General features: G+C 40.4%; 1 protein-coding gene across 1 annotated transcript in view; it reads right to left on the reverse strand.

Moving 5' to 3' along the window:
* The window catches only part of rsrc1 (arginine/serine-rich coiled-coil 1), a 143,686-nt gene that overhangs the window by 112,336 nt on the left and 5,023 nt on the right, over positions 1 to 26,327 (reverse strand). Inside the window, exon 4 of the mRNA XM_032545816.1 lies at positions 4,652 to 4,852. Within this exon, the coding sequence (XP_032401707.1) occupies positions 4,652 to 4,852 (201 nt within the window). The remainder of the gene's footprint in view (positions 1 to 4,651; positions 4,853 to 26,327) is intronic.

The following is a 26,327-nucleotide window of genomic DNA, read 5'->3' on the forward strand; positions in this document are numbered from 1 at the left end:
TGAAACTGAACCACTGACCTTGTTCACAAGCCTGACTAAACACCCCTGCATGCACACACACAGCCACACATGGAGAACCCTACCATCAACCACTTACCCTTTGCCACTGGTGAAAGGCAACAAGATCTCTTAACGACGACTCGTCTTTTTCAATAAATTTTGCATGAAAACATACCGCCAGAGTACCAAGTTGCCTGCTGTCATACTAGAGGAGTCTTAAATGTTTAATGACAACAACACCAAACACATGTGCGCGCACACAGAGTTGGTGTCAGGGTGCCGCTGTGATGGGGCCCCTCTTTTATCCTGACAGACACTATAAAGCTCCTGAGCCTCTTCACCACCCAACCCCACTCTTCTCTCTCCTTCTTCCACCCAGCGAAGGAGCCTGGATGGAAATGAAGTTGGAGTGCTATAATAGGTGTATGAGTGCGTGTTTTGGGTGCAGGTGAAAAGGATGAGAATCAGGCGCCATTATGAATAGATCTTACCCTCGTCTTTATAAGGAAAAGTCGGATGGGAGGCGAGGGGAAAAAAGGGACACGTCTTATTTTAGACAGGATATAGGGTTTCAAAGATTCTGTGATGGAAAAGTCTTTTAGATTTTCTTTTGCTAGAACGGGGACTTTTTCTAAGCCCTAAACTCAAGCTTAAACATCAAACTATTTTAACTGTAACTGAGGAGCATAGGAGGCATTTTGTGAGGGATGAAAGAGATGCTTCTGGTCCTTGTAGAATATCAGAGAAAGGTTTCTCTGCATTCTCACCACAATATCAACCTTGCTCCTGGTGAATGTTGGACCACTTTAGGAGAAATGTTGGCTTTGTCAAAAATCCAGTGTGTGGTATTCAAGGGCAGGAAGGTGTAGATAAGGAGAGGAGGTGTGTGGTGATGAGAGTCAGCTCTTCTACAGGCGATTTCACACCAGATCCAATTGGTCCACTTTAAACACGGTTTCTGTAGGTTTCACCGACTCAAATTTAAGACTTTTCAAAACCTTAAAACCATTATGAATGAAATTTAACACCTGTATCCCAACAGAAATGTAGAAAAGAAAATTGCAAATATATACATCCGATGGGTTGGCAACAGAAGTGCGGCAATGGCTAAGACAAACATAGTCCAGGCAACAGGCGATAAATTTGTACTTACCCATGATATACGTAAAAAAGCTAGCTAGCTTGACCCTTGCTAGCTAATTATCTAGCTATCTAATCAATCAGAAACACAGCAAGATGACTAAAGGTAAACCAAGAAAGTCCAGGCCTAAATGGTCCTGCTCAAAATTTACCGTGCAAGACAACAGGACACCCCTTCCTACAGGCTCCTTATCTACATCCCAACAATATCCATTGTTTCCTTTAATGTTAACGCCCCTCGTGTCCAGTCAGTGTTACAGTTTCATCAAATTGATTCAATCCTAGCAGGTTTAATCAACTTGCCTCCGAGACAGCTGTATCAACCATTTGCAATATATTAACACATCCACAGGTGGAAATGCAAACACACAGGTACACAAAACAACAAACATTCATGCAGGCAGACCAGCGAAAGCAGGGTCAGAGATAAAGAAAAAGATTCCTATCAATGCTAAAGGATATTGAAGCCTTAATAAGAAAATAGATATAGTCTCCTGGCCTTACGTTGCACTGTTAGCTTTATTTGTTTTTGCGATTGTGATCTAAGAAAGGCAATAGCTTAAAATAAATGGAACATGTTTCCTTCAAAGTAAGGCTGCTATCCCCCCTCTGTTAAAAAACACTTTGATTTGATGTTTTTTTAAAGAAGATTAATCAAAGCGTTACATTTGTTGTACAGCACTTTGATCAGCTGTTATGTTGTTGTTATTTAAGTCCTTTAGAAATAAAGTTGTATGCTATGGTATGGAAAATCTGCACTCAAAATGAAATGCTTTTATGTCGATCATATAGTCAGTTACATATGTTTTACTTTGAAGTTTACAAAATACTGGCTAGCTTGTGTAATTCTACGTAAGAAAATAAACAAATTGTGACTATTTTAATCCTACCTTCATATTTAATTGGGGCCTACCATAGCAATGCATAGGAGGCATTAGGAAAAATATTAGCATTTTGTAAAACTTAGCATTTCACTGCCCCCCTAGTGCACAGCCTTGCGGAGTAATCATTTTACCTTTTTTTTTTTATTGATTATCTATGTTTAGTGTCTCTACTTCATCAGGAAGTTGCGGAGGGCTGGACTTAGGAACTCAGTCCTGAGGAGCTTTTATCGCTGTGTGGTGGAGGGCATTCTCTGCACCTGCGTTACTGTTAGGGGAGCAGCGTTTCCTCCACTTCGGACCGCTACACAGCATGATGCAGTGGAGTCATCATCAAGGACTCCACCCAGATTTTTACTTTTGTGTTGAATGTGTGTTTTATAATATATTTACCAGCAATAACAAAAAAAAAAAACATTTTCACTTTTCTGCAAAATTCACCAAGTGCACAATTCTTTAGTATAAGATAAGCAGTATTTCAAAAGAGCAAAAGAAATCTTATGATTTTTGAACCGTAACAATATTTGTTGTTAATCTGTTGCTAAGAGATGAGCGTGTTTTCTGGTAACCAAGTGCCATGAAGTAAACATCTGATTTTTACTTTTGCAAAATTTACCAACTGCAAATTCTTTATGTCTAAGCAGATAAGCAGTATTTCAAAAGAGCTTATGTTTTATAAACAATAATATTACTTGTTGATTTGGTGTTAAGAGATGAGCGATTTTTTCTAGTAACAAACTGCCACGAAGTATAAATCAGATTTTTATATTTGTGTTGAATATCTGTTTTATTTACCAGCAATGACAAAAAAAACAAAACATTTTCACTTTTCTGCAAAATTCACCAAGTGCACAATTCTTTAGGATAAGTAGTGTTTCAAAAGAGCAGAAGAAATCGCATGATTTTTGAACAATAACAATAATTGTTATTAATCTGTTGCTAAGTATTGAGCGCGTTTTCTGGAAACTAAGTGCCATGAAGTAAATATCCGATTTTTATTCTTGCTAAATTTACCAACTTTCTTGTGTCTAAGCAGATAAGCAGTATTTCAAAAGAGCTTGTGTTTTATAAACAATAAGTAATTTGGTGTTAAGAGATAAGCGTGCTTTTCTGGTAACGAACTGCCATGAAGTATAAACCAGATTTTTACTTTTGTGTTGAATGTCTGTTTTATAATATATTTACCACCAATGACAAAAAAAAAAAAACATTTTCTCTTGTCTGCTAAATTTACCAAATGCACAATTCTTTAGTATAAGGAGTATTTGAAAAGAGCAGAAGAAATGTTATGTTTATTGAACCATAACAATAATTGTTGTTAATCTGTTGATAAGAGATGAGAGTGTCTGGTAACGAAGTACCACAAAGTAAACATCTGATTTTTACTCCATATTCTGCTACATTACAGACCTCTTTTAAAACAGTGTTAGGTGTAGTACTAAAAGAATCTACACAAAAAAGAACATAATTACTAAGTACAAACATGTTTGAGGTATTTTTGTGCTTGTTTTACCAGGACACTCCATAGATCTGGCTACTTAAGCAAACTATGCAAACAAGAAAGAGGGGCCTTGGTCAGAGAGGTGACCAAGAAACTAGTGGACATTATAGCAAAGATCTTTATTCACCAATAGAGATAGGAGAACCATTGAGAAGGTGCAAACAAGCTTAACCAATCAGGCCTCTATGGTAGAGTGACAGGATGTACATGGTAGCCAGCATGAATTTAGTGACAGTCATACCGGGAAAACCTAAATCAAAATGGGTGTCAGTATTTATGAAATACTGGATTATAATCTAAACAGCTGTGTTTGCCAGATCATTACACGTTAGTGTATACGTTTTTGAGGAAAATATACAGAAATTTATATTAGAATAATTTTGTAAGGTAGGTCCAATTAAATTAAAGTGAAGGGGTATGATACCTTCAGGTGGTGAGGTATAGATCTATCAACAATTGTGTACACTCCAGTCTCCTCCCTATCACGTCTGGGAGTATTTGTCTTGGGGCAGAATTGGGAATGTGTTTCTGGTAGAAGCAGAGAAAGGCCTCTGAAGGTGTTATAGCGGTGGTGCAGCACAGATGTATCTACTACACTAAATCCGATCTTGGTCTGCATTACAGCCATAAGAGGCCACAAAGTTGCCAGTGAAGATGTCAACCTTTCTTACTTCAATAAGATGTCCTTTTTTTCTGACACTAGCTACAAAGACACAGAAGGCGCATATGATCTTGTTTTGTTTCTAGACTTATTGCACCTGACCCCAGAGGGAGGAAAAACAATCACCATGTTGTTCTGGTGACCAAAGCGCTCTTACAAGCTAAACCTGCACAGCGTACCTTTCTACCACTTATTTGTCTGACTGTAATGTTTTTTTTCTGACAACAGGGAATCGCATGACATTACAAGGCCTATGCCTAATAGCAATAGAGAGAAGAAGAAAAATATGTGCTGATGGATTGATGAATGGAGGGACTGAGTGATGGATGGAGCAGCAGACTCTGGACTCAAAGTTAGTATTGGTATATCACCAATCAACATATTCTGTTCCCACGTGGGGATGATAGTTTCAAATGAGCTGTGCAGCAGGAGCAGCCGCGTCAACACGCAAATTATCCTTCCGCTCACCCTTTCTTGTCTTTACTCTTGTCCTTGTCTCGGTCTCTTCCTCGGTCTCGCTCCCTATCTTTCTCCCGGTCCCGGTCGCGACCCTTGCGCCGACTCCTGTCCCGCTCCCGGCTGTTGCTGCGGCTTCTTTTGCGGCTGTGGCTTGTTCGGTGGCCGCGGCTGTTGCTCCTGCTGCGGGACCGTCTGTGGTGAGAATGAGACCTGGAAGAAAATAAAATTGCTATTAGAATACTGAAACAACATCGGATGAAAAGATTTTCCAAGTCTTACCACACTGGATTCAGGTGTGGACTTTGACAAGGACATTCTAAAATGTTTCTGGGTAGAGTACTCAGTATCTGGAGTCTATGTGTGCTTTGAACCCAAAGCAGAAAGATATGAACACTTAAATTATTTTTTTCTTACATAATCTATTTTGTTCTTATAACATTCAAACTTCTTAACTTCATATCAGCCTAATGTAAATACTTCAGCAAGACAACCCATGTTTCTTTAACCCGTTTCATTACATTACAAATAGAGCAACCCAGCTCTATTTTTAAGTTTCGACTTGAGTTATTTTCTGTAGGTTTTTACAAAAAGGCCATAAATTATTCTGTCCAAATGTAGTTAGGGCAGTTTCATCAACTAGATGTACTGTATGTGGCAGTAGTAACAGGAAACAAAACAGAGAAGAGGTGTGAACCTGGAATTTGTAGCTGCAGAACAGAACAGGTAATGTTTCTTTGGATGATTTTTGTATTTCACAGAGACACTCTCCGAGCAAAACATATTTCAGTGTAATGAAGACTTGCAGCTGGGTTTTTGGAACTACAGCAGACCTTAAATCAAAACCAAATTGATGAAATCTACTCAAACACCCATCACAAAATTAGATCAGCACTGTATAGATTGCATTATACTATCACAGCACAGTAATGTTTGCATCCTTTAAACCACAAAATGATACTTAATCTGATCAAATTTCCCAGGAGTGGAAGGATTCATCTTTCATTGGATGGGTGTAATAATAGTTCTATACAAACCAATACACCATAAAACATACACACACTGCAGAAATGGAGCCAATTAGAGACGGGCTTAGAGGAAGACCTGTCCTCAGTATTGATCCTGACGCTGGACCTCTGGTCTCCGAGAGATTTACAGTAGAAGATTTACTTTGTGAGCTGTAGCACACAAAAATTTATACACTGATTTAAACAGCAGCGAAAAAAATCTAAAGTAACTTATGTGTCATTGCGGCTAAATGATCTAATAAACCCTATTTATGTGTCACAGTACATAACGCAGACATGCTGTATAAATATGACTGTTTACGTGATTGCAGTTTGTGTCTCCAGCACATTGTGTGTGTGTGTGTGTGTGTGGGGGGGGGGGGGGGGGGGGGGGGGGGGCGTGTGGGTGTGTGCTGTGTGTCAAACGGGTTAGGGGTGGTCGGGGGGAGGGCCATGATTGGTTGCCTCAGTAGAAATCGGCAGCTGAGATGCTGTTATTTTCCATCATCTATCATTTTATTGATTTGTCTATAAAAACAGTCAAACCTGCTGTCCGCGAGCTTTATTGCTTTCCCCCCTTTATTAGTTTGCAGTTTGGGACATCCAGAGCTGTCTCTCTCCCAACAGAGAACTAATCATTTTCTTCAGACACCTGTCACCACCCTAACAGACAACACTCCGACAACTGTTGCAATCAATTAGGCCCCGGCGATCCTGATCACCCGAGGGCCACTGAGCCGTGTCAAAGTCTCTCCATGAGGGAATCTTGGGGAAAAGGAAAAAAAGAGGATTAAAAAAATAAATAAAAAATACAAAAACCCAAGGCACTTTTTCCAAAGTCACCGATGCCCAAACAAAGAACTTTCTCTTTAGAAATTAAATCTCAAAATGATGAATGTTTTCTTAAATTATATTTTCACTTGACTTGTTTTGCTGAAGAATTAAGAAAAATGTAAGGTAACTGTTTTCTTCACATAAATGATATTTAACCACTGGATCAAGACATTAATCCCTAAAACACAGTGAAAAATACAATATATCCCAATAACTTATCCTAAGGCGAAAAGTAAGAAAAAGCGACAAGAGTTAGAAAGCAAAAGAGAGAAGAAAAGCAACAGCTATGAATCTGTCATTTGTTATCCACTTTATGGACTCCTGATGACAATTTTTAGCTGGTGGATTTGCCTTCCGTTCAGATTGACTAAGAACTGGGCCAGCTTGACCCGTTACAGTTACAGTATATGTTCAAGCACCTTGAGGGCAAAAAAACCATGCACAGCTTTTATTTATGGATTTTACTTCAGGTCTTAATACGATTCGACTCCTCATCCTGCTGAACAAACTCCTCCACCATCTTAATCTTGAGGTTGCCTTAGTGAAATAGATTTTAGACTTTTTACATGTATAGGCAGACAATAAGAGCGACTGGTGTTCCATCCAGGAAACAGCAGTCATCCACAGGATCATCTCAGAGATGTTTCCTCTCCTCCTTTTTTGTATATTTTATAACTAATTTACAGCAAGAGTGGCTTTAAAATCAGGAACCTACAAGCTTGCAGTTGACACTGTTATAGTCAGTTTGCAGTAGGAAGGGATTCAACATGGATCTGTTTTTGACTACTTTGTGAAGTGGTGTGATGAACATTGCCTGAAGCTGAATGCCAGAAAAACAAAGGACATGGTCATAGAGTTCAGGAAAACTACCCACTCTGCTGTACCAACAATAATCAATGAATCTCTAGTGGAAACTGTGGACAGTTACAGATACCCGGAGACAATAGTGGAGAATTCAACTTCGACCAGAACACCGCAGCAGTTTGAAAGGAGGGCCTAGAATTACTTTATTTTCAATGAACGTTGAATCGTTTTAGCTTTGATAAAACACTCCCATTTTTATGTTGCAGATCTTTTATCGAGTCTGTTTCAACATTTGGTATTACTGCTTGGCATGGCAATGTGTCATTGAAAAATAAGAACAGTCTGTTCTGTCTTGTTAAAACGGCCAGCAAAATAATTGGCGTTCGGCAGCGCCCCATGTCTGATAGCTGGAACAGACAGATTGTGAAAAAGGTCAAAACAACCGTAGCCAGCAGAGACCATCCCTTTTAGAGGAATTTGTTCTCTTTCCCTCAGGTCGAAGGTACCGGTTGCCATCTATAAGGTGCAATCATCCTCCGCCAAGGTTGCCCTTTGTCAGCGATTTTGCTGGTAACCTTTATGGATGGAAGTCCTTTGTGCAGCCAAAGTGTTGAGGGGATCCGATTAGAAGTTTACGTGGCCTTATGATCGGGTCTCTCCTTTGTGCAGATGATGTGGTTCTGTAGGCTTGATCAGATTGTGATCTCAAGCTTTCCCTGAAGCTCACAAGCGGATAAGATGCAGATTAATACCTCCAAATTCGAGATCATGGTTTTGAGCCAGAAAAAGGGAGAACATCTCATTTCTATGCAGAAAGACCTTACACCAGGTTTCAAAGATTATTGTTAAAAATAACTCTGTATAGTCTGTTTTTTCTTTCCCACCAGAAGCAAACTTGACTTTGTGTTTCTTTGCTCATCTGTGTTCCATTCCTGGAGCAAATCACTGATGAAGCTATTGCTGCCACTACCCATGTGTAGCCTTATTCTTAGAAAATGTGCGTCTAGCTTACTCTGTTTTGTTGATAGACAAAGCAATCGTCAGAGATTGCTGACATAAACTCTCTGAATTCTTTTTTAAAGAGAAAGTATACCTGGCCCTGTGCTCCTACATTTATTTGTGCTTCTTTTCTTAGCCTGGAATATCAGTGTTTTTCAATTCACCTCACTGTTCTATCACTTTACAGCTGCTTGGGGCAGAAAGTATACCACTTCCCTTAATAAGCCAAGTTTTGTCGGAGGTTTCTTTCTCAAAAAGAGAGTGTTTCATTAAATATGTTTGCTAAGGAGGAAAGACTGCTGCATCATCAACGGGTTTATGAAATCAGCTGGTTTCCCTAAGACTGCTTCTTAACTATGCTATTAATTGATCAAGTAAATTTGTGTGACTAAATTTGGGCCAAACTGGACTCCATATAACCAAATATGAATGGGATCTGACTGATTTGCCTGGAAATGGCATTTATTGTAAATGTCTGTTTTATAAATAAACTGAACTGCATCGAATCGGTGGTTTAGTATTCTGCCCAGGCACACTTGGAAACATTAACTGGAAAATTTAAGACTTGAATCAGCCAAATGCTGATCTACTCAGGATAATAAACATAACGACACATGTGATTCAGAGGTACATGTGAAAGTGGTCACAAGAGATGTGATTTATAATGTTTAATGCACTGCACACAACTTGACAAGGCCAAAGTCAGAAAATGAGTTCTAATGGAAAAAACATGAAGAAAACCATAAATGAGTTAACATTGTTTGTGTATGTTTATAATCAGCAGTACATGAGGAAAAATGCAACAAAGCCACAGAGTTCCAAGTCTGAATCCCATATTTACAGCCAAGCAAATTTTGGCCAGAAGCAGAGGAAGCAATAACCCCAGTTCAGTTTCTCTGCTCTTGTTCTCCCTTCCCTTTCTCTTCTGATGGCAACACAAACATCCCACTTCTGGGGTGTGCAGCAAATTAAATTTACTGTAGTTAATAGAGTGAGCCTATGCTGCTAAATGTCAATTTCCTGACCAAGTCCTTCCCCTTGGAGAATGATTAGCTAATTTGAGGCTGGGAATAAATGGGCTAATGCAGGACACACACAGATAAACAGCCCCAGTTGGACCCCATTCCAAGCTCTTCCCCTGCTTTACATTTCATTGGCTTTATTATCTCCAGGGAAAATGGGTCCCCCTATGACCTAAACATATTTTCATTTCTAATAAAAGGCCCTTGCTGCTTGCCCCCACATGTAACCCACCCACATACACACGGCCCCTCGCAGCCTTCTACCTCCATTCGTTCCTCGTTTCATCGTCCAATCCATTATATCGGAGCTCTGCAATTGGCTGGGACCATTTTCCTGGTGAATTATCAATAGAGTAATTATGCTCCATGTTGGGAGCTGGGCTGAAGCTTATCGCCACTGACCCCCCACGGCGTGCAGGGATATGATCCCTCACCACGGCCCATTGGGGTAATTATGTGTCCGGGTGTGAAGCTGGATGGTGTGCTGCCTTTATCTGTATTCTATTTCTGTTTTCATTGAAAATTGGACATTAACGGCAGCCATGCGATACCAGTAGTGTTAGATGCAGTTGAGCGTCTCCACTGGAATCTGACCCCAACCAAATCATTATTCATAGTACATCATTTGGCAGAAACAGACGAATCGTCCGAGAACCGTTCCTCTAACCTTATCTTGCCCCCCGCTCAATGCAGTGATGGACATTTACTGTTTTATTTTTACCCCAAACTGCCAACCCAGGAGAGGAAGACAATGGTAAGCCTAGCTTTAAATTATATGAATTCTGTAAAACATGGAGCTCATCTCATCAGTGATGATACCCAAAGGAGCTAGCATGCCCATTAAGCCAGTGTTCCACAGCAGTGATTGATGTCCATGTAACTTTAACCCATTTCCATCTTGGTAGTCTCATGGCAGCCTGACGAATGATTAGCATAAAAGCAGAAATGCACTTCTGATGTAAAATGACGTCCATCTTGTTTTCCTGAATGAAAATGGCAGCGTATGCAACAAAAAAAACAAACACTTTTTATCTTACATCTTACTTTTTTTTTTACATTTGCATATCTAATGAAGCAACTATAGGAGTGTCCTTAAGCAAAGGTGTTCATTTTACTAATAGCTGCAGCTTTTTAAAGTTTATGCTTCCTTCAACAGGCACTGGAACACGAGTGCTAAAGTAAACGGTTGTCATGGAGACTTGATGATCCTGTGCTGCAATTTTCTAAAGGTTAGATTAGGTTATTTCAGGGATTTTGCCTTCCTTACCATGCTCCTCACTATGCGCAAGAGCAAAATAAACATTGTTTTTCTCAGTTCCAGTCATTTCAGACTTCTGGTATTTCAAATGGTTCAATAAGCTCTGTAATTTAACTAGCCTCCTAGCCATTTTGGTAGAGAAACACGCCCACAGCATCACAGACAACCCACCTTATTTAACAGTGGGGTGCATTTCAACATACACTGGAACTGCTGAACACAAATTTAATTCACGTGAACAGGCCATCTGGATCTTGAAATCTCTATTTAAAATATAGGAAACAACAGGTTTCAACTCACCTGAAAAATGAACAGCACCCAAACTAAGCCATACTCAGCATAACAGGCATTAATCCTACACAACAGAATTGGCAGAAGCATTGTAAAAGGAAACATTAATAAAATTGAACGAGCACAGTTTCTGTGGGACATGCAACTGTTTGATATGATGAACAAGAATGAGAAGTGTTTTTTTGTGTGTGTGTTTCGTTTTGTTTTGTTCGAAAGGTAAAAAAAACTCTTCAACAAGAAACGAATGTTCCCAGGGGTCTTAATGCGGCATCTGTATTCGGAAACATCTGTGTTTGTTCAGATATGCTCGTATTTACAAGCTACGCTGCATTTATCCATCATTTCCATCTTGATCTACCTCAGTCTTTGTCTTGTTGAGCCAGTATAACAATACTGGTTCAAGTCTCAATAATATTCAGTAAAAGCCATATTTAGTGAAATAAAAACAGAAAAAAAATCTGTTGGTATGTACAGTATGTGCTAATCTACATCGACATTAAACTGGGATGTTCCCTTGAAATTTTACTACTAATGACATGCCATACAGACTGAGGGAAAAAAGGAGCATTTGGTAGGAACCTGCTCTAAGTAGAAAGCTGGGTTAAGAATACAGAACTATTAATGTCGTATGAAGGTAAGTCAATAAGAAGAAGGATTTGAAATGCATATGCCGAGAATGCTTCTGGAATGAAGGGGGGGGGGGGGGGGGGGAATCAAGAACAGAATCAACTGGGAAGTCCCAACGTTAACAGTAAATATTTAGATCTAATTGTTGGACGATACAGTTTATTTTACCAGAGCAACACAGACTAATAAGTAATCAAAAAGTACCCACAAGCCACATGGAAACTACCGAAAAACTCGCCAGTCAACTTTCCAAGCAGCTGATTGATTGAAAAGGAAATGAGTCTATTAAATCTAAGGCGATCCACGTTTGAAGAACTTCATTAATGTGCCATTCCCCGTCGAGTTATTTCCAGTGACGGAGGCTCGCGGCAGCTTCATGTTCAAGTAGAAAGTGACTTTCCTTTTTCTTTCTTTTTTTTTTTTTTTCTGCTGCCATTTCAACGTATCTAAAAGCACCTTGAGTGAGGAATGAGCATTTCCTGCTGCCAAAAAGACGTGGAAAACAGCTGTTCCCGCCTGACGCTGCCTGCTGAATGGAATGCAAATATGTTAACCATCCAGAATTTATTACTTTTGAGTGCTCTTCAAACGCAACGGCAGACACAAGTTTAATTTATGATATTCCTCTAATTATGAGAGCTGTTGAAATCATTTCCCAAGCCGCCTCCTCCCTCCGAGCAGCCACATTATCTGTTCCCCTGGTTCACAGAACACACACACGCTCTGGCTCGGCTCCGTCATCCACCGCGCACGGCTCTGCAAAAACATAAATATAACTCTGCACGCTAAATAACACGCCGGGAATCACTGGAAAGTAGCTGACTGTGAGCACAATTAACACAGCAAAAGATGGAGCATGAAAGATTCGGAGAAACATTTCTCTCTCTTTTTTTTTTTTTACTCCCTTCTCTCTCTTCGTTCCCCCCTCTGCTTCATAAAAGCAGTGTTTAGATTTGTCATAATCTTCAGTTTGCTTTTAATTTAGCAGTCGTCAACACAAACGTCTGCGATGCCGTGAAGCAGAAATGAGACCCCATGCAGGCCACCCACTCGCTGTGTCCCACCAAGACACACTCACACAGTTAGATTCAGCCACAAGCCACAAGGTCAAGTCATTTAGCAGAGTTCAAAGGCCTTCAAAGGCACCTCAGATCTATATGAACCTACAACAGCCAGCCAACGATGAGGGAAAAGACGACATTCAGCAGCTAGATATGGACAACATCTGCATGCTTGCATATGTGCAGGAGTAGGTGTGTGTGTGTTGTGAAATGTTGCATGTGTACAATGCTTAGCCACATCCGACTAGCATCACTCCTCATCGCAATCCTAAACTTGGCCGTCTGGCGCGCCCCCGCGACCCCTGACCTTCGTGCAGCCGCAGCTCGACATGACACCCATTAGCAGCTGGAGTTATGGGGAAGGGTTTTCTGTGTGGCCCGGCTCAGCCATTCAGTCCAGACACGAGGTCAAGTGGAGGTCTCTTTCTCAACTAGGTGCTAACTTGCCAACTCTCTTACAGCCACTCACGCAACCATAACCCACTTTTTTTCTCCTTTCCTTCTTGTGAGCATTAGGTGTAGAAACAATTAGATATTCTGTGGTCAAGTTAGTTAGAGAGCTGTTTTGGTTCTCAACACCTCCATATGCAACTTAGTAGTGGGCCAGTATCTTGTGGCATCATAACTTTAGTAAAAAAATACCAGTTTCACTGTGGTTAATTTGACTCAACTCAATTCAGTTTATTGTATTTATACAGCACAGTTCACCGCAATGCATTTTGATGCTTAGCATAGATGGATAAAATGTAGAGGGTCTCTTGTCCTGTAATTTCTAGATTTTCTCTAGTTTTTGAACATTTAAGTGCAAAATATCAACCTCGAAATTGTTTGAATGTTGGTCAGGTTATTTTACTCATTGATTCCAGAAATTAGGAAGCAGGACAATCCTTAAACTAGCTTCTAATTTTCAGAGTGTGGTGTCATCAGTCTATTCAATGTACTGTTTTTGGCATCAGCACTACATTAGATTAGCTCTGTTTCAAAATCTAAAACTAAATGTATATTCTTCAAAATAGATTGTGAACTTTGGTATCTGTTATTTTGTTTGTTAATTTTTTTTAAAGATAGTTTTAGAGTTTTTCTGGCGATTTAGTCTATTTTAAGGTCGCTGGTCGAGTTCAACTTGAATGTAACGCAGACTGATGAGCAAACAGGCAGTTTGTGTGAATACCAGGGTGCATTCACTCAGATGATTCAAAAATCTAAATCAAAACACCAATGGGTAAAATGTTTACATGCTGATGTGACAAATCAGTGATAAAAGTAGTTTTTTTTATATATATATATATAAACCCATTTTCTTTTAGACAACAGAAGAAGAAAAAAGTTTTGAAAAACTTTCATTTGTTCCAGACTTATCCAGACCAGAAAACGATAAAAGCAAATTTCATACATCTTAAGAATGTACTGGTACGCTCCAGTGAGACGCAAAGAAAACAGGTGAAGGACAATGGGGGGACTAAGCACTGAAAAGAAAGGATAAGAAATAACTCTCGACGTGGCAGTAAAGAACAAAAAAAATAAAAAAAATAGAATAAAAAAAGTGATACTGGGTTTATGGAGAAGACAGAGCAGACAGCCGTGCTTCACATCAAGCTGGCTCCAATTAGCAGGTGTGCCCTCAGACACTCACTGCCCCCCCTTCCTTCACTCTGGTCAGGGAAGATGTATTTTTCTGCCTTTTATAAGCATATATTTATGAAGTGATAGGAGATCTAAGGGCCTTTAGCATAACAGCCTTTTACTGTTTAAATGTGGGGCTGCTCGGGCCCCGTGTGCTTAAGTGATTTAGGAACCTCACAACTCCGGTATAAGAAAAATCATAAACGCTGAGACAAACCATGTGGGCGGACTGTAAAAGGCATCGAGGAACAGAACGACAAAAAGCAGGCACACATTCCACTATTAAAAGGAAACTACACTTAATTAAACACCCAAGACACAAATGGAGTAGCGCCCCATAAAAAGAGAAAAGAAAAAAAAAACAGAAAAAAGAACAGCGGCAATAATTTTGCCTCTTCGCTGGAATAACATCGAGTTGTCTTCTGACAGAACAGAGTCTTCCCTCACAAAGAAGTTTCACAAAAATCATTTTTGTTTCCCATATGCTGTCAAGGCTGAACAAGGAGGAGAGGAGGAAAACACACAAAGAAAAACCAACAAGTGAATAGCAAAGAAAAGGCTTCCATCCTCAGAGAGAAAAGCCCTCTCCTCTCCTATAAAGCTCTCGCTACACAGACTATAGAGGGCAGATTTTTGCTTCCTTTCAAATTATTAAGGGGGAATTTCTGCAACGCAGACCTGTTTAACGAAAAGGATCTGACAACATACTGCCTTCGTCTGAGCAGACTCAACGCACCTCTACTAAAGATGCACAGAGAAATTGTCCGGTGACTGGACTTGGATGATTTAGAACTTGATCGGCTCTGATTTGAAACAGTGAATGCACTGCACCAGAACAATATAGGGTCACACTGACAGCACTTTTCTGTCTCGAGGTTGTTACTGAGTGAATAAAAAGAGTTTGCAACTTTTAGCATCAAGGAGAAGTTTGAAAACAAAGTTTGGAAGCACACAAGATCTATTAAGCTTCTAGGAAAGAAAATATTTTCTAAGGAGGCGTGTAGGCTCCTTCTTTCTGCTCCCTCTTTTAAGCAGGCAGTCAGACTCCAGCAGAAAATAGGAAGCTGAACATACTAGACACCAAAGTTTTCTTCATGTTACTAACTGTACAGGGAGTACACACAGCTGCTGTGTTCTTTGAGCCAACAAAAGATACAAATGAAAGTTAAAAATGTGAACTGTGTACTTGTTTTGTGCTTGTTTTAAAATAAGAGGAATTCTGTTTTTCTGCAGAGCTGTGAGACACAGACTGCTCTCTTACACACAGTGTGACATCACCTCTGCTTCTAGAAATAATTAATGATCAAGAGCAACAGGAAAGCTCCTCCATAGGTAAAATTCAAAAATGTTTTCCCTCTGAAGTGTTACAAAGAAAACACCTGTTTATTTTTGAAACAATCTTAAAGGAAAATGTAATGTTGTTCGCACCTTTGTCCCATAAGCTGAAAGCCTGGTATGTGTTGTTAGATTGCCAGTGATGCAGAGAGAGAGATGGCTCCATACGTTCTGGTTGTTTTTGAGAAAATTGTTGTTTTATTTTACTATGCAGAGTTACATTCAGACAGTAAAAAAAATTAACCAGACAATTGACCAAAAAAAAGTATTCTCTTTTTGAGAATTATTTTAAATAATCAGAAACAAATCAGTACTAAAAGCTCAGAGCTTTAAAAAGAAAAAAATAAGGCTCAGAAATTGCCTACATGTGTGTCTCTAAAGAGAGTAAAAAAAATGTTTTTCTTTATTTATGCCCAAATATTTTTTGTACAAAGAAATTATTGCAGTTTTAATATTAAGCAAATCCTTAGACAGTATAAATAAATGATTACATAACAAGTAGATTGTAGTTATTCTAATCCAAATGAGAAATGTTCATTTCATTTTGATATGCGAAATCAAAAGGTTAATTAAAATCAAGTTCACCAACAAATTTAGTCTGTGTTAAAATCCCAAACCAAACCGGTTTGACAAAACTGTCCTCTCCATTTAAAATAAGCATTTTTTTTTTCATGCTAATGCCAAAACTGTGGTTGAAATTTCTCAACCTCGGCACCGACTCTTTCTGCTGTCTGTACAACACAATACCCGGCCACAACTTTCTCTGCTTGCTTCTCCTGTCCTCCGCTCAGCCAAACCCTGACTGGATAGAAGGAGCAAAAAAGAAGGACAAGCCTCAAATATAAAACCCTCATGAGCACACCGAGAAAGTGTTTCATTACTTTCAAACTGACTGTCAGGTTTTCCAGTCAAGACGCACATGATATTCATTTCAACTCTCCGCTATTGATTCTCCATTTATTTTTTATTTTTTGCCTTCACAGCTATATTCCCAAATGTGAGAGTGAAACCACATGTTGGCGGGTGTGTTTGCGTCGTGCTTTGCTTGTCCAAAGTGAACTGACAAGTGCAGGCAGTGGTTTCATTAGCAGGCAATTTGCTCTCGAGTTGTTCAGAAGTGAGAGAAGGTGTGTCACAAAGTTGTTGTTTTTTTTTGGCAGCAGAGCACGGCTCTGTTAGAAAATAAGTTAAATTAAGTACTTGCACACAGAAACTTACACTAGAGATACAAACAGTAATTTTTTTTTGCCAAATTATATCAAAACTTTGTACATCTTTAGTTTGAGATTAATAGTATACTGGAAGCTAAAAACAAAATGCAAAATAACTGCTACGACACGTGGTCTGACTCACATTGTCCTTTGTTCACACAGCTTTTAAAGGGTCAATTTACACCTACGTTGTTGAAATACATCACGTTGTAAGAACATCTCTCATTCACATCTCTCATCAGCTGACCGAAGAGATTAAATAATGAGATTTTAGGGTTTTGTTTTTACATTACTTTCTCTTAATTCAGAAATTGGCACACATTTTCTCAGTATTTGGTAGAACTGCCTTTTTAAACTGTATGGCTTGGGGGAAACATCCTTCCTCAAGATGTTTCAGAATTTGTACATTGTTATTTCGTCACAATGCCAGCTTTTTATTAAGTTCACAAGGCCCACCTGGAGCAAAACACCCAAACAGCATGATCACAGTTACAATTGTGTTCTGTTCTGCCCCTTTTATTTCGAAATATAACAATATCAACAAGGCCAAGCAGTTGACTTTTAATTTCACCAGACAACAGGACGTCTCAAAAATTAAGTTCTTTATCCCTGAGTGCGTTTGCAAACGGTAACCTGCATTTCATTTGTTGCTTCTGGGGTGATGGCTTCTTCTTCTCTAAGAGGCCTTTCAGCTTATATCAACTTAAATGACTCACTTAAGTCTCTGAGTTTTTTGTTCCAGGGATTAATACACACAATTTGCAACCAAACACAAGCACCTTTGTCACAACCCAGTCTCCTTTCCAAACATGTCTGAACAATCCTGAGGGTCTGTTGAACAAATGAATGTGGAACCTTCAAGGATTTGGACATTTTACCCAAGGATCAGCCAGTCTTGTGGAGGTCAACAAGTCTTTCTCTGATATCCTTTCCCAATTTATTTTGACACTTCCCTGCTGTCACACAAGAAAGTAGAATATCTGAGGTTTGCCACAATGTATTTCAAATGCTGAGAATTAAGCAAACAGAAGCCTTCAAATCCATGAAATTATCATCCAGGCATCCTCAAATTGTTTAAAGATTTAGTAATCTTAGTGTATGTAAACTTTTAACTTTGAAGAAAAAAAATCCCTCATATTATTCTGGCATTTAGCAAATAGAAATAACTGTAGTAATCCTGACAGACAAAATGTGGTAAAAGTCTAACAGTGAAAAAGGTTGCCTTTTCATGCAATGTATGAAAGAATATCTGTTTCCTAATGTATGCATGTTAGAAAGTTAACACTTAAGTCTGTGCCAGGGTCCTCCGAGTGTCAGCATCCATATGGTTAGAGCCCTAGAGTGAGCAGCTGACTGAGGTTGGTCCATGCATGCACTCTCAGCTCCAGCTTCAGAGGACTGGCTCAGAACCTGGCCACCAAATCACACATAGCACATAAACATAGCCCACCGCCCCTTCTTTGTGCACATCTTTAAAAGTATAAGAGCCGCAAGCGCACGGCTGTGTTTATCTGTGCATAAATTAAGACCAGAGGCATTTCGTTAAAAGACGGGAAAACGGGCAGAGATAAAAATGAAAGTTTGGTAATTGAATACTTGTAAGGGTGACCTCGGAGTGCGCAGGACCGCCGATGACCTTATGTCCTGCTGGTAGACTGACACCAGGGTCCAATGTGTTGGTCCGACTATAAGCGGCAGGCAACCAGTGGAGACACCCACACACACACACCCTCCCCTCCTCTTCACCCCATCCGTGTCACTGTCTGCCTCGCTCTCTCTCTCCCGCTCCCAACCTTCTCCGCCCTGAGCGTTATTAGACCCAGGGCTCTGCCGCCGCTCCCAACAGCTCAATGACAACACACAGGGCCTGCCAATTAGAAATAATTAGACAGTCATTTCAGTGGCAAGTCTTTTTAAGTGCATATATAACGATGCAATGATGCTTATTAGCCGGTCTGAGCCAGCGAGGACCAGGGCCTCAAACGCTTTGGTGCTGGAGAAAATAATTATGCCAGTGATCACAAAGCAAGCTGCACATCTCTGTACTTCACCTCCACGCGTTTCAAAAATCCACTTCATTAGCTCCCGTAATTAATCCTCCATTAATTGCAGGAAAAGCCCAGTTTACCTCCCTTCGTTTCTAATTATCATCTTATAAATAGTTATGGTTCTAATTAATGTGTTCATTAGGCAGGATATTTCTCTCAAAGCCTCGCTGGGAGCCAAAGGTCCGGCTCGGCTCTCTCTGAAGCCTAACCAGCCAGAAGGTGAGGCCATCCTGCCTGCATTTGCTTTTATTTTACTACATTCAACCTCCTAATTGGCATTTAAAACCCAATTTGGAAGAACTTCAAGAAGCTTAAATGGGAGCGAGAGACTGAGAGAAGGCTAGAAGGAGGCAGAGAGAGACGGAGATACATTTGGTGTTCATTTTCTTTCTGTTGATCTGGCCAGACGGATGAAGCTTTTCACTGTCACAAAGTAAACGCAAGAAGGGCGGACTGAATGTTATTAGTCTTTGGCATTCTGGAGGTTTCATTACCAAAACAGTCAAATCTGCCTTTCCACCAAAAAAAGGTGGCATTACAGATTTCTACTAGATTTCAGTTATCAAAAGAACAGATTCTTTGTTTGGTGAACCAATGTAAATATATATGGGCACTATGTCTGGGACATTTCAGTCACAAAGCTTTAAAAAATTGTATATTTGCATTATTTGACATGCAGTCTTAAAAAGTTCTGCCAGCTACTGAATTAACTGGCCAATGTTTGAGCTTGACACATTTCAATTTAGACATTTTGTCTAAAATGTGGTGATTTTAGATTCCTTAACTTGTGGGAAATTAAGGAATTTCCCACAAATTTATGCAATCAGTGCAATCAACAACAAAATCTAAACCATTCGCTTGGCTCACAGCATATGCACAGTTCGCCTGAGGATGTAGAAGCCTTTGGAATATGCTGAAATTGGTACCAAAAGGTAAGAGCTTTACAAAAAATAAACACTCAAAAAAAACAAAAAATCTAACATTGCTTTTCTTTAGCAGGTAGCAACATAGGCTAACAACCATATTGTTGTACTGCCTTGCTTTTCTGACAAAAATCTGTGTTTTAAATAATTCTTCTAATAGTGTTCACTACCAATAATTTAAAGATATTCATTTTATTTAGGGATAGAGTTGATAACTAAGCTTTACTTTAAGATGATAATTCCAGACAGGATTATAACAAAAGAGGGTGCAGAATGGGATGTGAAGCTAATCTTTGTTTGAGTCCATTTCATTTGATAACCTGCATGAGAGGAGCGGCTGATGACTGTTGTGAGGTGAACTTTCTGTTTGTGTGTCTGCATGCTACTCGGTGCAGACTCTACAGCTAGGTTGCTACCCGAGGGAGCGGGCCGGTGTGTTGCGAGCCTGCAGGATGCAGGAGTGTGATGGGAAGGTGAGGGAGGGGGGGGGCAGCTTGGCAGAAGTGAGAAGAGAGCAGAGGGAGGGAGGAAGAGGGTTTCCTCTGGCGGTGTAGGGGAACACTGCTCGCGGCGAGAAGGGGATGAAAGAGGCTGTCTGTGTCAGTCACTTATTCCTCCCTTTGGTAAATAAAGGTTTCTGACAACAAAGCTGAGCAGCGCTTGACTGGCCTTTACAGCAGATAAATAAAAAAGACAACACAGAAAGAGAGCAAGACAGAGAGAGGGAGGAAAAGAGAGGCGCAACAACAAACGCGTTCAGATCTTACGACTGGAAGCATGTTGATTTTTATGGAGTAGAGAAGACGTAGCTGAACCAAACCAGGTCATCTTTCAGTTTAAATCAACCCTCTGCAGGTCCGGTAATAGGGGAAGAAGGAAGAAAGGGCAGAGTGTCATCTTGTGGGAAGGGGAGAAGAGAAGATGTTGAGAGGCCATGGGATAACAGACAGTTGGATAGAAAAAAAAAAAACTAAAGAAAAAAAAATAACAGCCAGGAGCTCGCTCTTAAATTCCAGTGTTGTAACACTCCAGCACTCCAGTTCAATGGAAGATGAATATACACAGGTGAGAACACTATGGCATAATGTGCACCCTAAAGAAGATTTAAGCTTTTCTACTATTCCTCTTGATTTCATTTTGCATCCATCAGCACTCTATTAAAGCTCATGGTTCTCCGGAAACAACAAAAAAAACATAGAATCCAATTGTCACATCTTTAAAACACACTCAGGGTTGTTTCCTGGTGAAGCCAGCAACACCCAACGCCACCTGCTGTACTGCATTCACACATTAATCTCTGTGAATGAAGATACAAGGGCCACAAATGTACCAATATCTCTTTTCTTACTTGGAAGGACGACCGGTGATCAAGGCCATAGAGGTCGCCTACAATAGGGTCCTTCCCCCCCGTAGTTCAGCCTTCTCACACATCAACTAGCTGGCCGTCCTTTCCTCTCTCTCTGTAAGACCTTGTTGCACCACCCTTCGGTTCCTCACCACAGTTCTCCCCAATCCCAAGCAGCCCGGATGACCTTGTGCACTCTTCATGTCAGAGCAAGGCAGAAAAAGCTATCTAGCAGATGTACGACACCTCATCTCATACAGGGGGAAAATTGCTGTGTGAAATAAATACCAGGTCATCGCTCAACTACATGTGCGCACGCCCTCACACACACACACACACACACACACGCTAAGAGCTTTACTTTGGCCTCGTACAAGGGGCAGGGCTGATGTTGTACAACAGTAACTTCAGTGGGTAGAAAAAGGGGCCTTTGTCTCAACCATAGTGTTACGAAGCATCACTGCTTTAAGATATTTGATTAACTGAACCACAGTGTAATAGTTTTTATCTCTCTACTTTAACCAGGCCCCAGTTGTGAGTCTCACACACAGGTGTCTGATCCAGTTTCCTGGGTGGAGTGTTTAGTTTGCCGTCTCCCCAAAGGGAAACACCGATAATTAAAGGTTTCATTCTCCTTTGACTGAAGGGAGGTACTCCAGTGTTAGCAGGGCCAAACCCTGACGCCAGCACTCTGACCTGCTAACTCAACACAGCCCTGAAATATTAATGAAGTAAATTGGCGTGTCAGCCCTATGAAGTAAATGCTAACCTATGAGCACATGTGTTAATACCTAACAAAGGACGATACGTTCGGCTTCTCCCCGATTGGTCAAGTGGTGGGTCTGCTGCGCCAGAGATTCCTACTCACCTTCCGTTAGCGCCATCAGGCTGCGGTGAAAAAGCAACTGAAGAGATTGACTGACTGAGCCACACACATTTAACCCCTGCTGCGGTTGCCATTAACAGGCGAGAACTACGCCGCTCCGGCGTGCTCACCTAAAGAAGAGCCTGTGATCCGGCTGTGATAAGAGGCCGTGTCGTCTTTGTTGCACCGATCAGTTCACTGTACGAGGCAGCTGCCATGATCCACACTGCTCTCCCCCAGCGGACTATTCACTGACACCCCCATATGAACATGCATTCATGGAAATCTGCACATACGTGCATAGGCTCAATCACCCTTCCACAAGCAGGCCCGTTACACACACACACACACACGCACTGCCTGATATGCCTGCTCACATCAAAGAGAATAAACATTAATGGCAAATAGGTAATCTGTTCCTCTTGTCTGTTTTACATTTCAGGGCAAGATTGACTGCCTCTGGGGGAACTAGCGCTTCTCTGATTGAGGGCAGGAATAAAAGGAGGAAGGGAGAGAAGAGAGGCAGGTAGCTCCAATAAATAGTAAACGCATGATGGAGCATTATTCTTATTTCATGGATCTTTCTATTTTTTATTGATAGGCGAGAGATCCAAAAGAGGGTAATAAGAATCCTCACTTCAACCCGCCCGGCCAACCGCAGTTCTAATCTTTCCTCCTGGAATATTCTGTTGTGGACGTGATTATTCTCATTTCTTTTGAATAATGTCCCTCTCGAGTCTATCTCTTGCTCCCTACGCCGCTCGCTTTCCCAACTGAACCTGCACTTTTTCCATTCTCCCCTAACTTTTCATCTCCTTTCCTCTTTCCCCTCTCCTGTCACCATCTCCCAGACGCTCCTTCACATTCTGAAGGTAGAGCAGGTTCTGGTGCGCGGACAGGTACGGGGTGGCAGGCGGCGCCTTATATCTTGTCTAAGTATCAATCACGAGATCCTGTCCACTCAATCCTCCTCTGATCCATCAGAGAGCTTCTCACACAGTCTCATCCACCCATGCACACACAAACACACAGAGCCCTGACAAATGGTGGTCATGGCACCAAAGCATTGTGCAACATCTATTAAACTCATTGGGTGTTGGATAGGCAGTGTCCAATGTACAGTAGATGTACAGGCTTGAAAATTGTAAAATGTCTCTTTATAAAATAACTCTATTAAGTACTGAAAGGCTGGATAAAGATTAAACAATTAAGAAAAGCTATGTACTAAGGAGTAGCCAGCTAATATGTAAACTTATCAGATTACTGCAGATTAGTGTCAGGGATTGTCATGGTATGATAATCCTGAGTAAAAAATACCACAGGTTGACACACAAAATGTTATGACAAGAATGTGCCAGTTAACAAATTCCAGGTATAGCAACAAAAAAAAAAACGAAATAGTAATTATAATACAATAAATGTTTAAAGGAAAGAAAGACTACACTTAAATTTTCTGAAATTTCCACTTTCCTACAATTTAGACGACATTTAAATGAGACTCTAGAAAAACTGCTGGAGTGGATTGAGTTTAAGAATTAGTTTAGATAAAATGACAATTTTGTGTTTTCTAAACAACCAATTCAAGCAAAAAGACAGAACTTTATTTTGAGGGAGTAATCCTTTATGAGATTTGACTAAATTAATAATCAATGCTTTTGGAGAATTGATTCCACTATTTAACAATTACCACAGCGACTGATAAGTTAATCGTTTGAAGTAGTAAGATTGTGCACGAAAGCATTTTACCAATCACAACAAAAATCTGATATTTTGCTGTTTAAGCAACTTATTTTAAATACAAAGCGCCATGAATAACAATACTATTTATGAGCATCAACAGCAAGTTCGGCTTACTGAACTAGCAGGAAGAAGTTATGTTCATTTTTGGCCAGCTACGTCTGTGTCAGGAACCAGGGATTGTTAGCTGATCGGCAAACAGCTTGCAGTGTTGTTGGTTAGAACACGGTAGCTTAGAACGTGATCGCGTTAGCTCTGGTCAGCATGGCATTAGAGCTACTCATTAGAATAGCTACTTTTTACTGAATCAATAGTTAGCATACCAGCCTCCTGCATTCAATCTTACATGGCTACTTTCTGATTAATTCTTTAAGCGATTAATCAGATAATTATTACTTGACCAGTTGGGAGATCTCAAATTGAACTTTAATCATTAGACATTTAGTTTCCACTAAGTTTGGGAAAACAATAAAAGAAGATAGGGACATAATGCCAAAAGCACCCGAAGGTAAAATTGCAAATTTGGCACCTTTATCTCAACACACACCGACTACACAAAATGAGGCACATCACAGGTGACACGTGTAATTCATGTTTCGCCAAAATATTCTTAATTTCTTTACGTTTTAGATTTAGGTGAAACACCTTTTTAGATACATCAACAGGTATGGCGAGACGAGAAACAGTGTGACAGCAGACAAAAACAGACAAAAACCACAAGCGTTTTAAACCTACAAACTGGAGACGCCATCACTCATCCGCATAAATTCATAATTAATGCTCTTGTTTTGCACATCCCTAACTCCGCCTCAGCAGCACCCCCCCCCCAGCACACTCTCTCACCAACGTCGGCCAGTCCACCTGCTCCTCGCTCACCATTAAGCCGATTACACAACGGAGCCCTCCTAATCACAGCGCAGTGTTTTGCAAACACCAACATTCACCGTAGTCCTAAATCTCCCCAAATCCCTTCCACCTTTCATCTCACAACACACCAGCGATGCCACTTTGCACAGACGTTTTGATCGGAGACAGTTCCGCCGACTGACGGACTCACCGCCACAGAGAGTTGGGAGACACAGACGCTTGAAACAAAACCACTCGTCTGAATCCCCTCAGCGGTTGCAGTTCGTCGTTTATTCTGTGGCTGGAGAGTGGAAGTGTGGTGTCTTTTCATGACACCATCAGCCACACGTGTCGAAGCATCTCTGTTGCATAATCCATTCATCCCAAAATCTCTGTAATGAAGATATTAAATCAGTTTTTCTCTTTGTGATTAAAATGATCTCTGCTCTCCCCCGCAGCCATACACAAGTAAACAAAGGGCCTTGCTCGCGCATATATTATAACAACCTTTCCCTCAATTGCGCATCTGTGCATGTTTTTGTGTGTTTCAGAGTAGTTGGTGTGTGTGAGGGATTTAAAAAAAAAAAACTGAACAGTTTACTGGTTCATTAGCAACAGATTAGTGATGCTAATGACATGGATCACCACACACGGAGATATTCTCTTTATGTGTCTGAAAGGGATAGGAGAATCGCTATTAATTATTACTTTATTTTACCGAGAAAGACCCATTGATTTTTAAGATCTCCTTTACAGGGGTGACCTGAACAAAAACAGCACTAAAAGACATTGAACATAAAATTTCTGCAAAAAAAAATAAATAAACCTGAGTGATCACCACAACGTAAATAAAAAGAAAAATATCCAACATCATTTTAAACAGCGTAATCAATCAAAACCAAGTTTTTTTTTCTAACTCAGCCCGAGCCCTTGGAAGCATCAATAGGAACAGATTTCGCCAACGTATACAGTCCTACACTTTTCTGGATAATGTGATATGTTACAGCAGGGGTGCCCAAAGTCGGTCCTCGAGGGCCGACATCCTGCATGTTTTAGTTCTCTCCCTGGTTTAACGCACCTGGGTCAAATGATGGCTCGTTAGAAGGTCTAAGAAGAACACTGACATGCTGAAAAGGTTGTTGGTACCACCAGGGAGAGAACTAAAACGTGCAGGTTGCCGGCCCTCGAGGACCGATTTTGGGTACCCCTGTGTTACAGAGTCAAAAGTAAGGGTGCACCGATTGCAGTTTTCTGGCCGATCGCCGATTACCATCTTTAAAAAGCCTGAAATGCAGATTCAGATTTTGGTAGATGCCATATATTTTTGTCTGAAATATTGTTAAATATAGAAGAAAGTTGCTGAGTTGGAAACAGGGGGGTGATTATTGATAACTGTGAACATGCAGACATGACCCGGTCTGTCAGTCAAACCTCTCTCAAGGCAGAGTAAAAGAGGACAGTGGTTGATTTTTAGGCCTTTGATGAGGTAGATAAAATCAGTCAATAAGATCAGCTTCACTTCAAAGTATCGGCTTATCACCAATCTCCCATAATTAAAGAAATTGGGGCCGATTTATCGGTTCATGCCTACACAGAAGACCAATGAATAATTTAATCTTTGCCCTGGCAATGTAGATCATCCAACAGTAGACAGCCATGGCCCTGTGTATATGTGTGTACGTGACATGCGTGAGCAGGGGTGTACACATTAGTTTAGCATAAATAACTGTGTCCGTTAGGGAACAAAAGTAGTGAAATACTAGAATAATAATGATCACCATTTGCATTTGCATGCTTCCCAATGTTGTAATTGCAGTAATGTCTATGAGCAGAGGTGTATCAGTGTATTAAT

Source organism: Xiphophorus hellerii, chromosome 18 (genome assembly GCF_003331165.1).
Source record: "Xiphophorus hellerii strain 12219 chromosome 18, Xiphophorus_hellerii-4.1, whole genome shotgun sequence".
Lineage (NCBI taxonomy): Eukaryota > Metazoa > Chordata > Actinopteri > Cyprinodontiformes > Poeciliidae > Xiphophorus > Xiphophorus hellerii.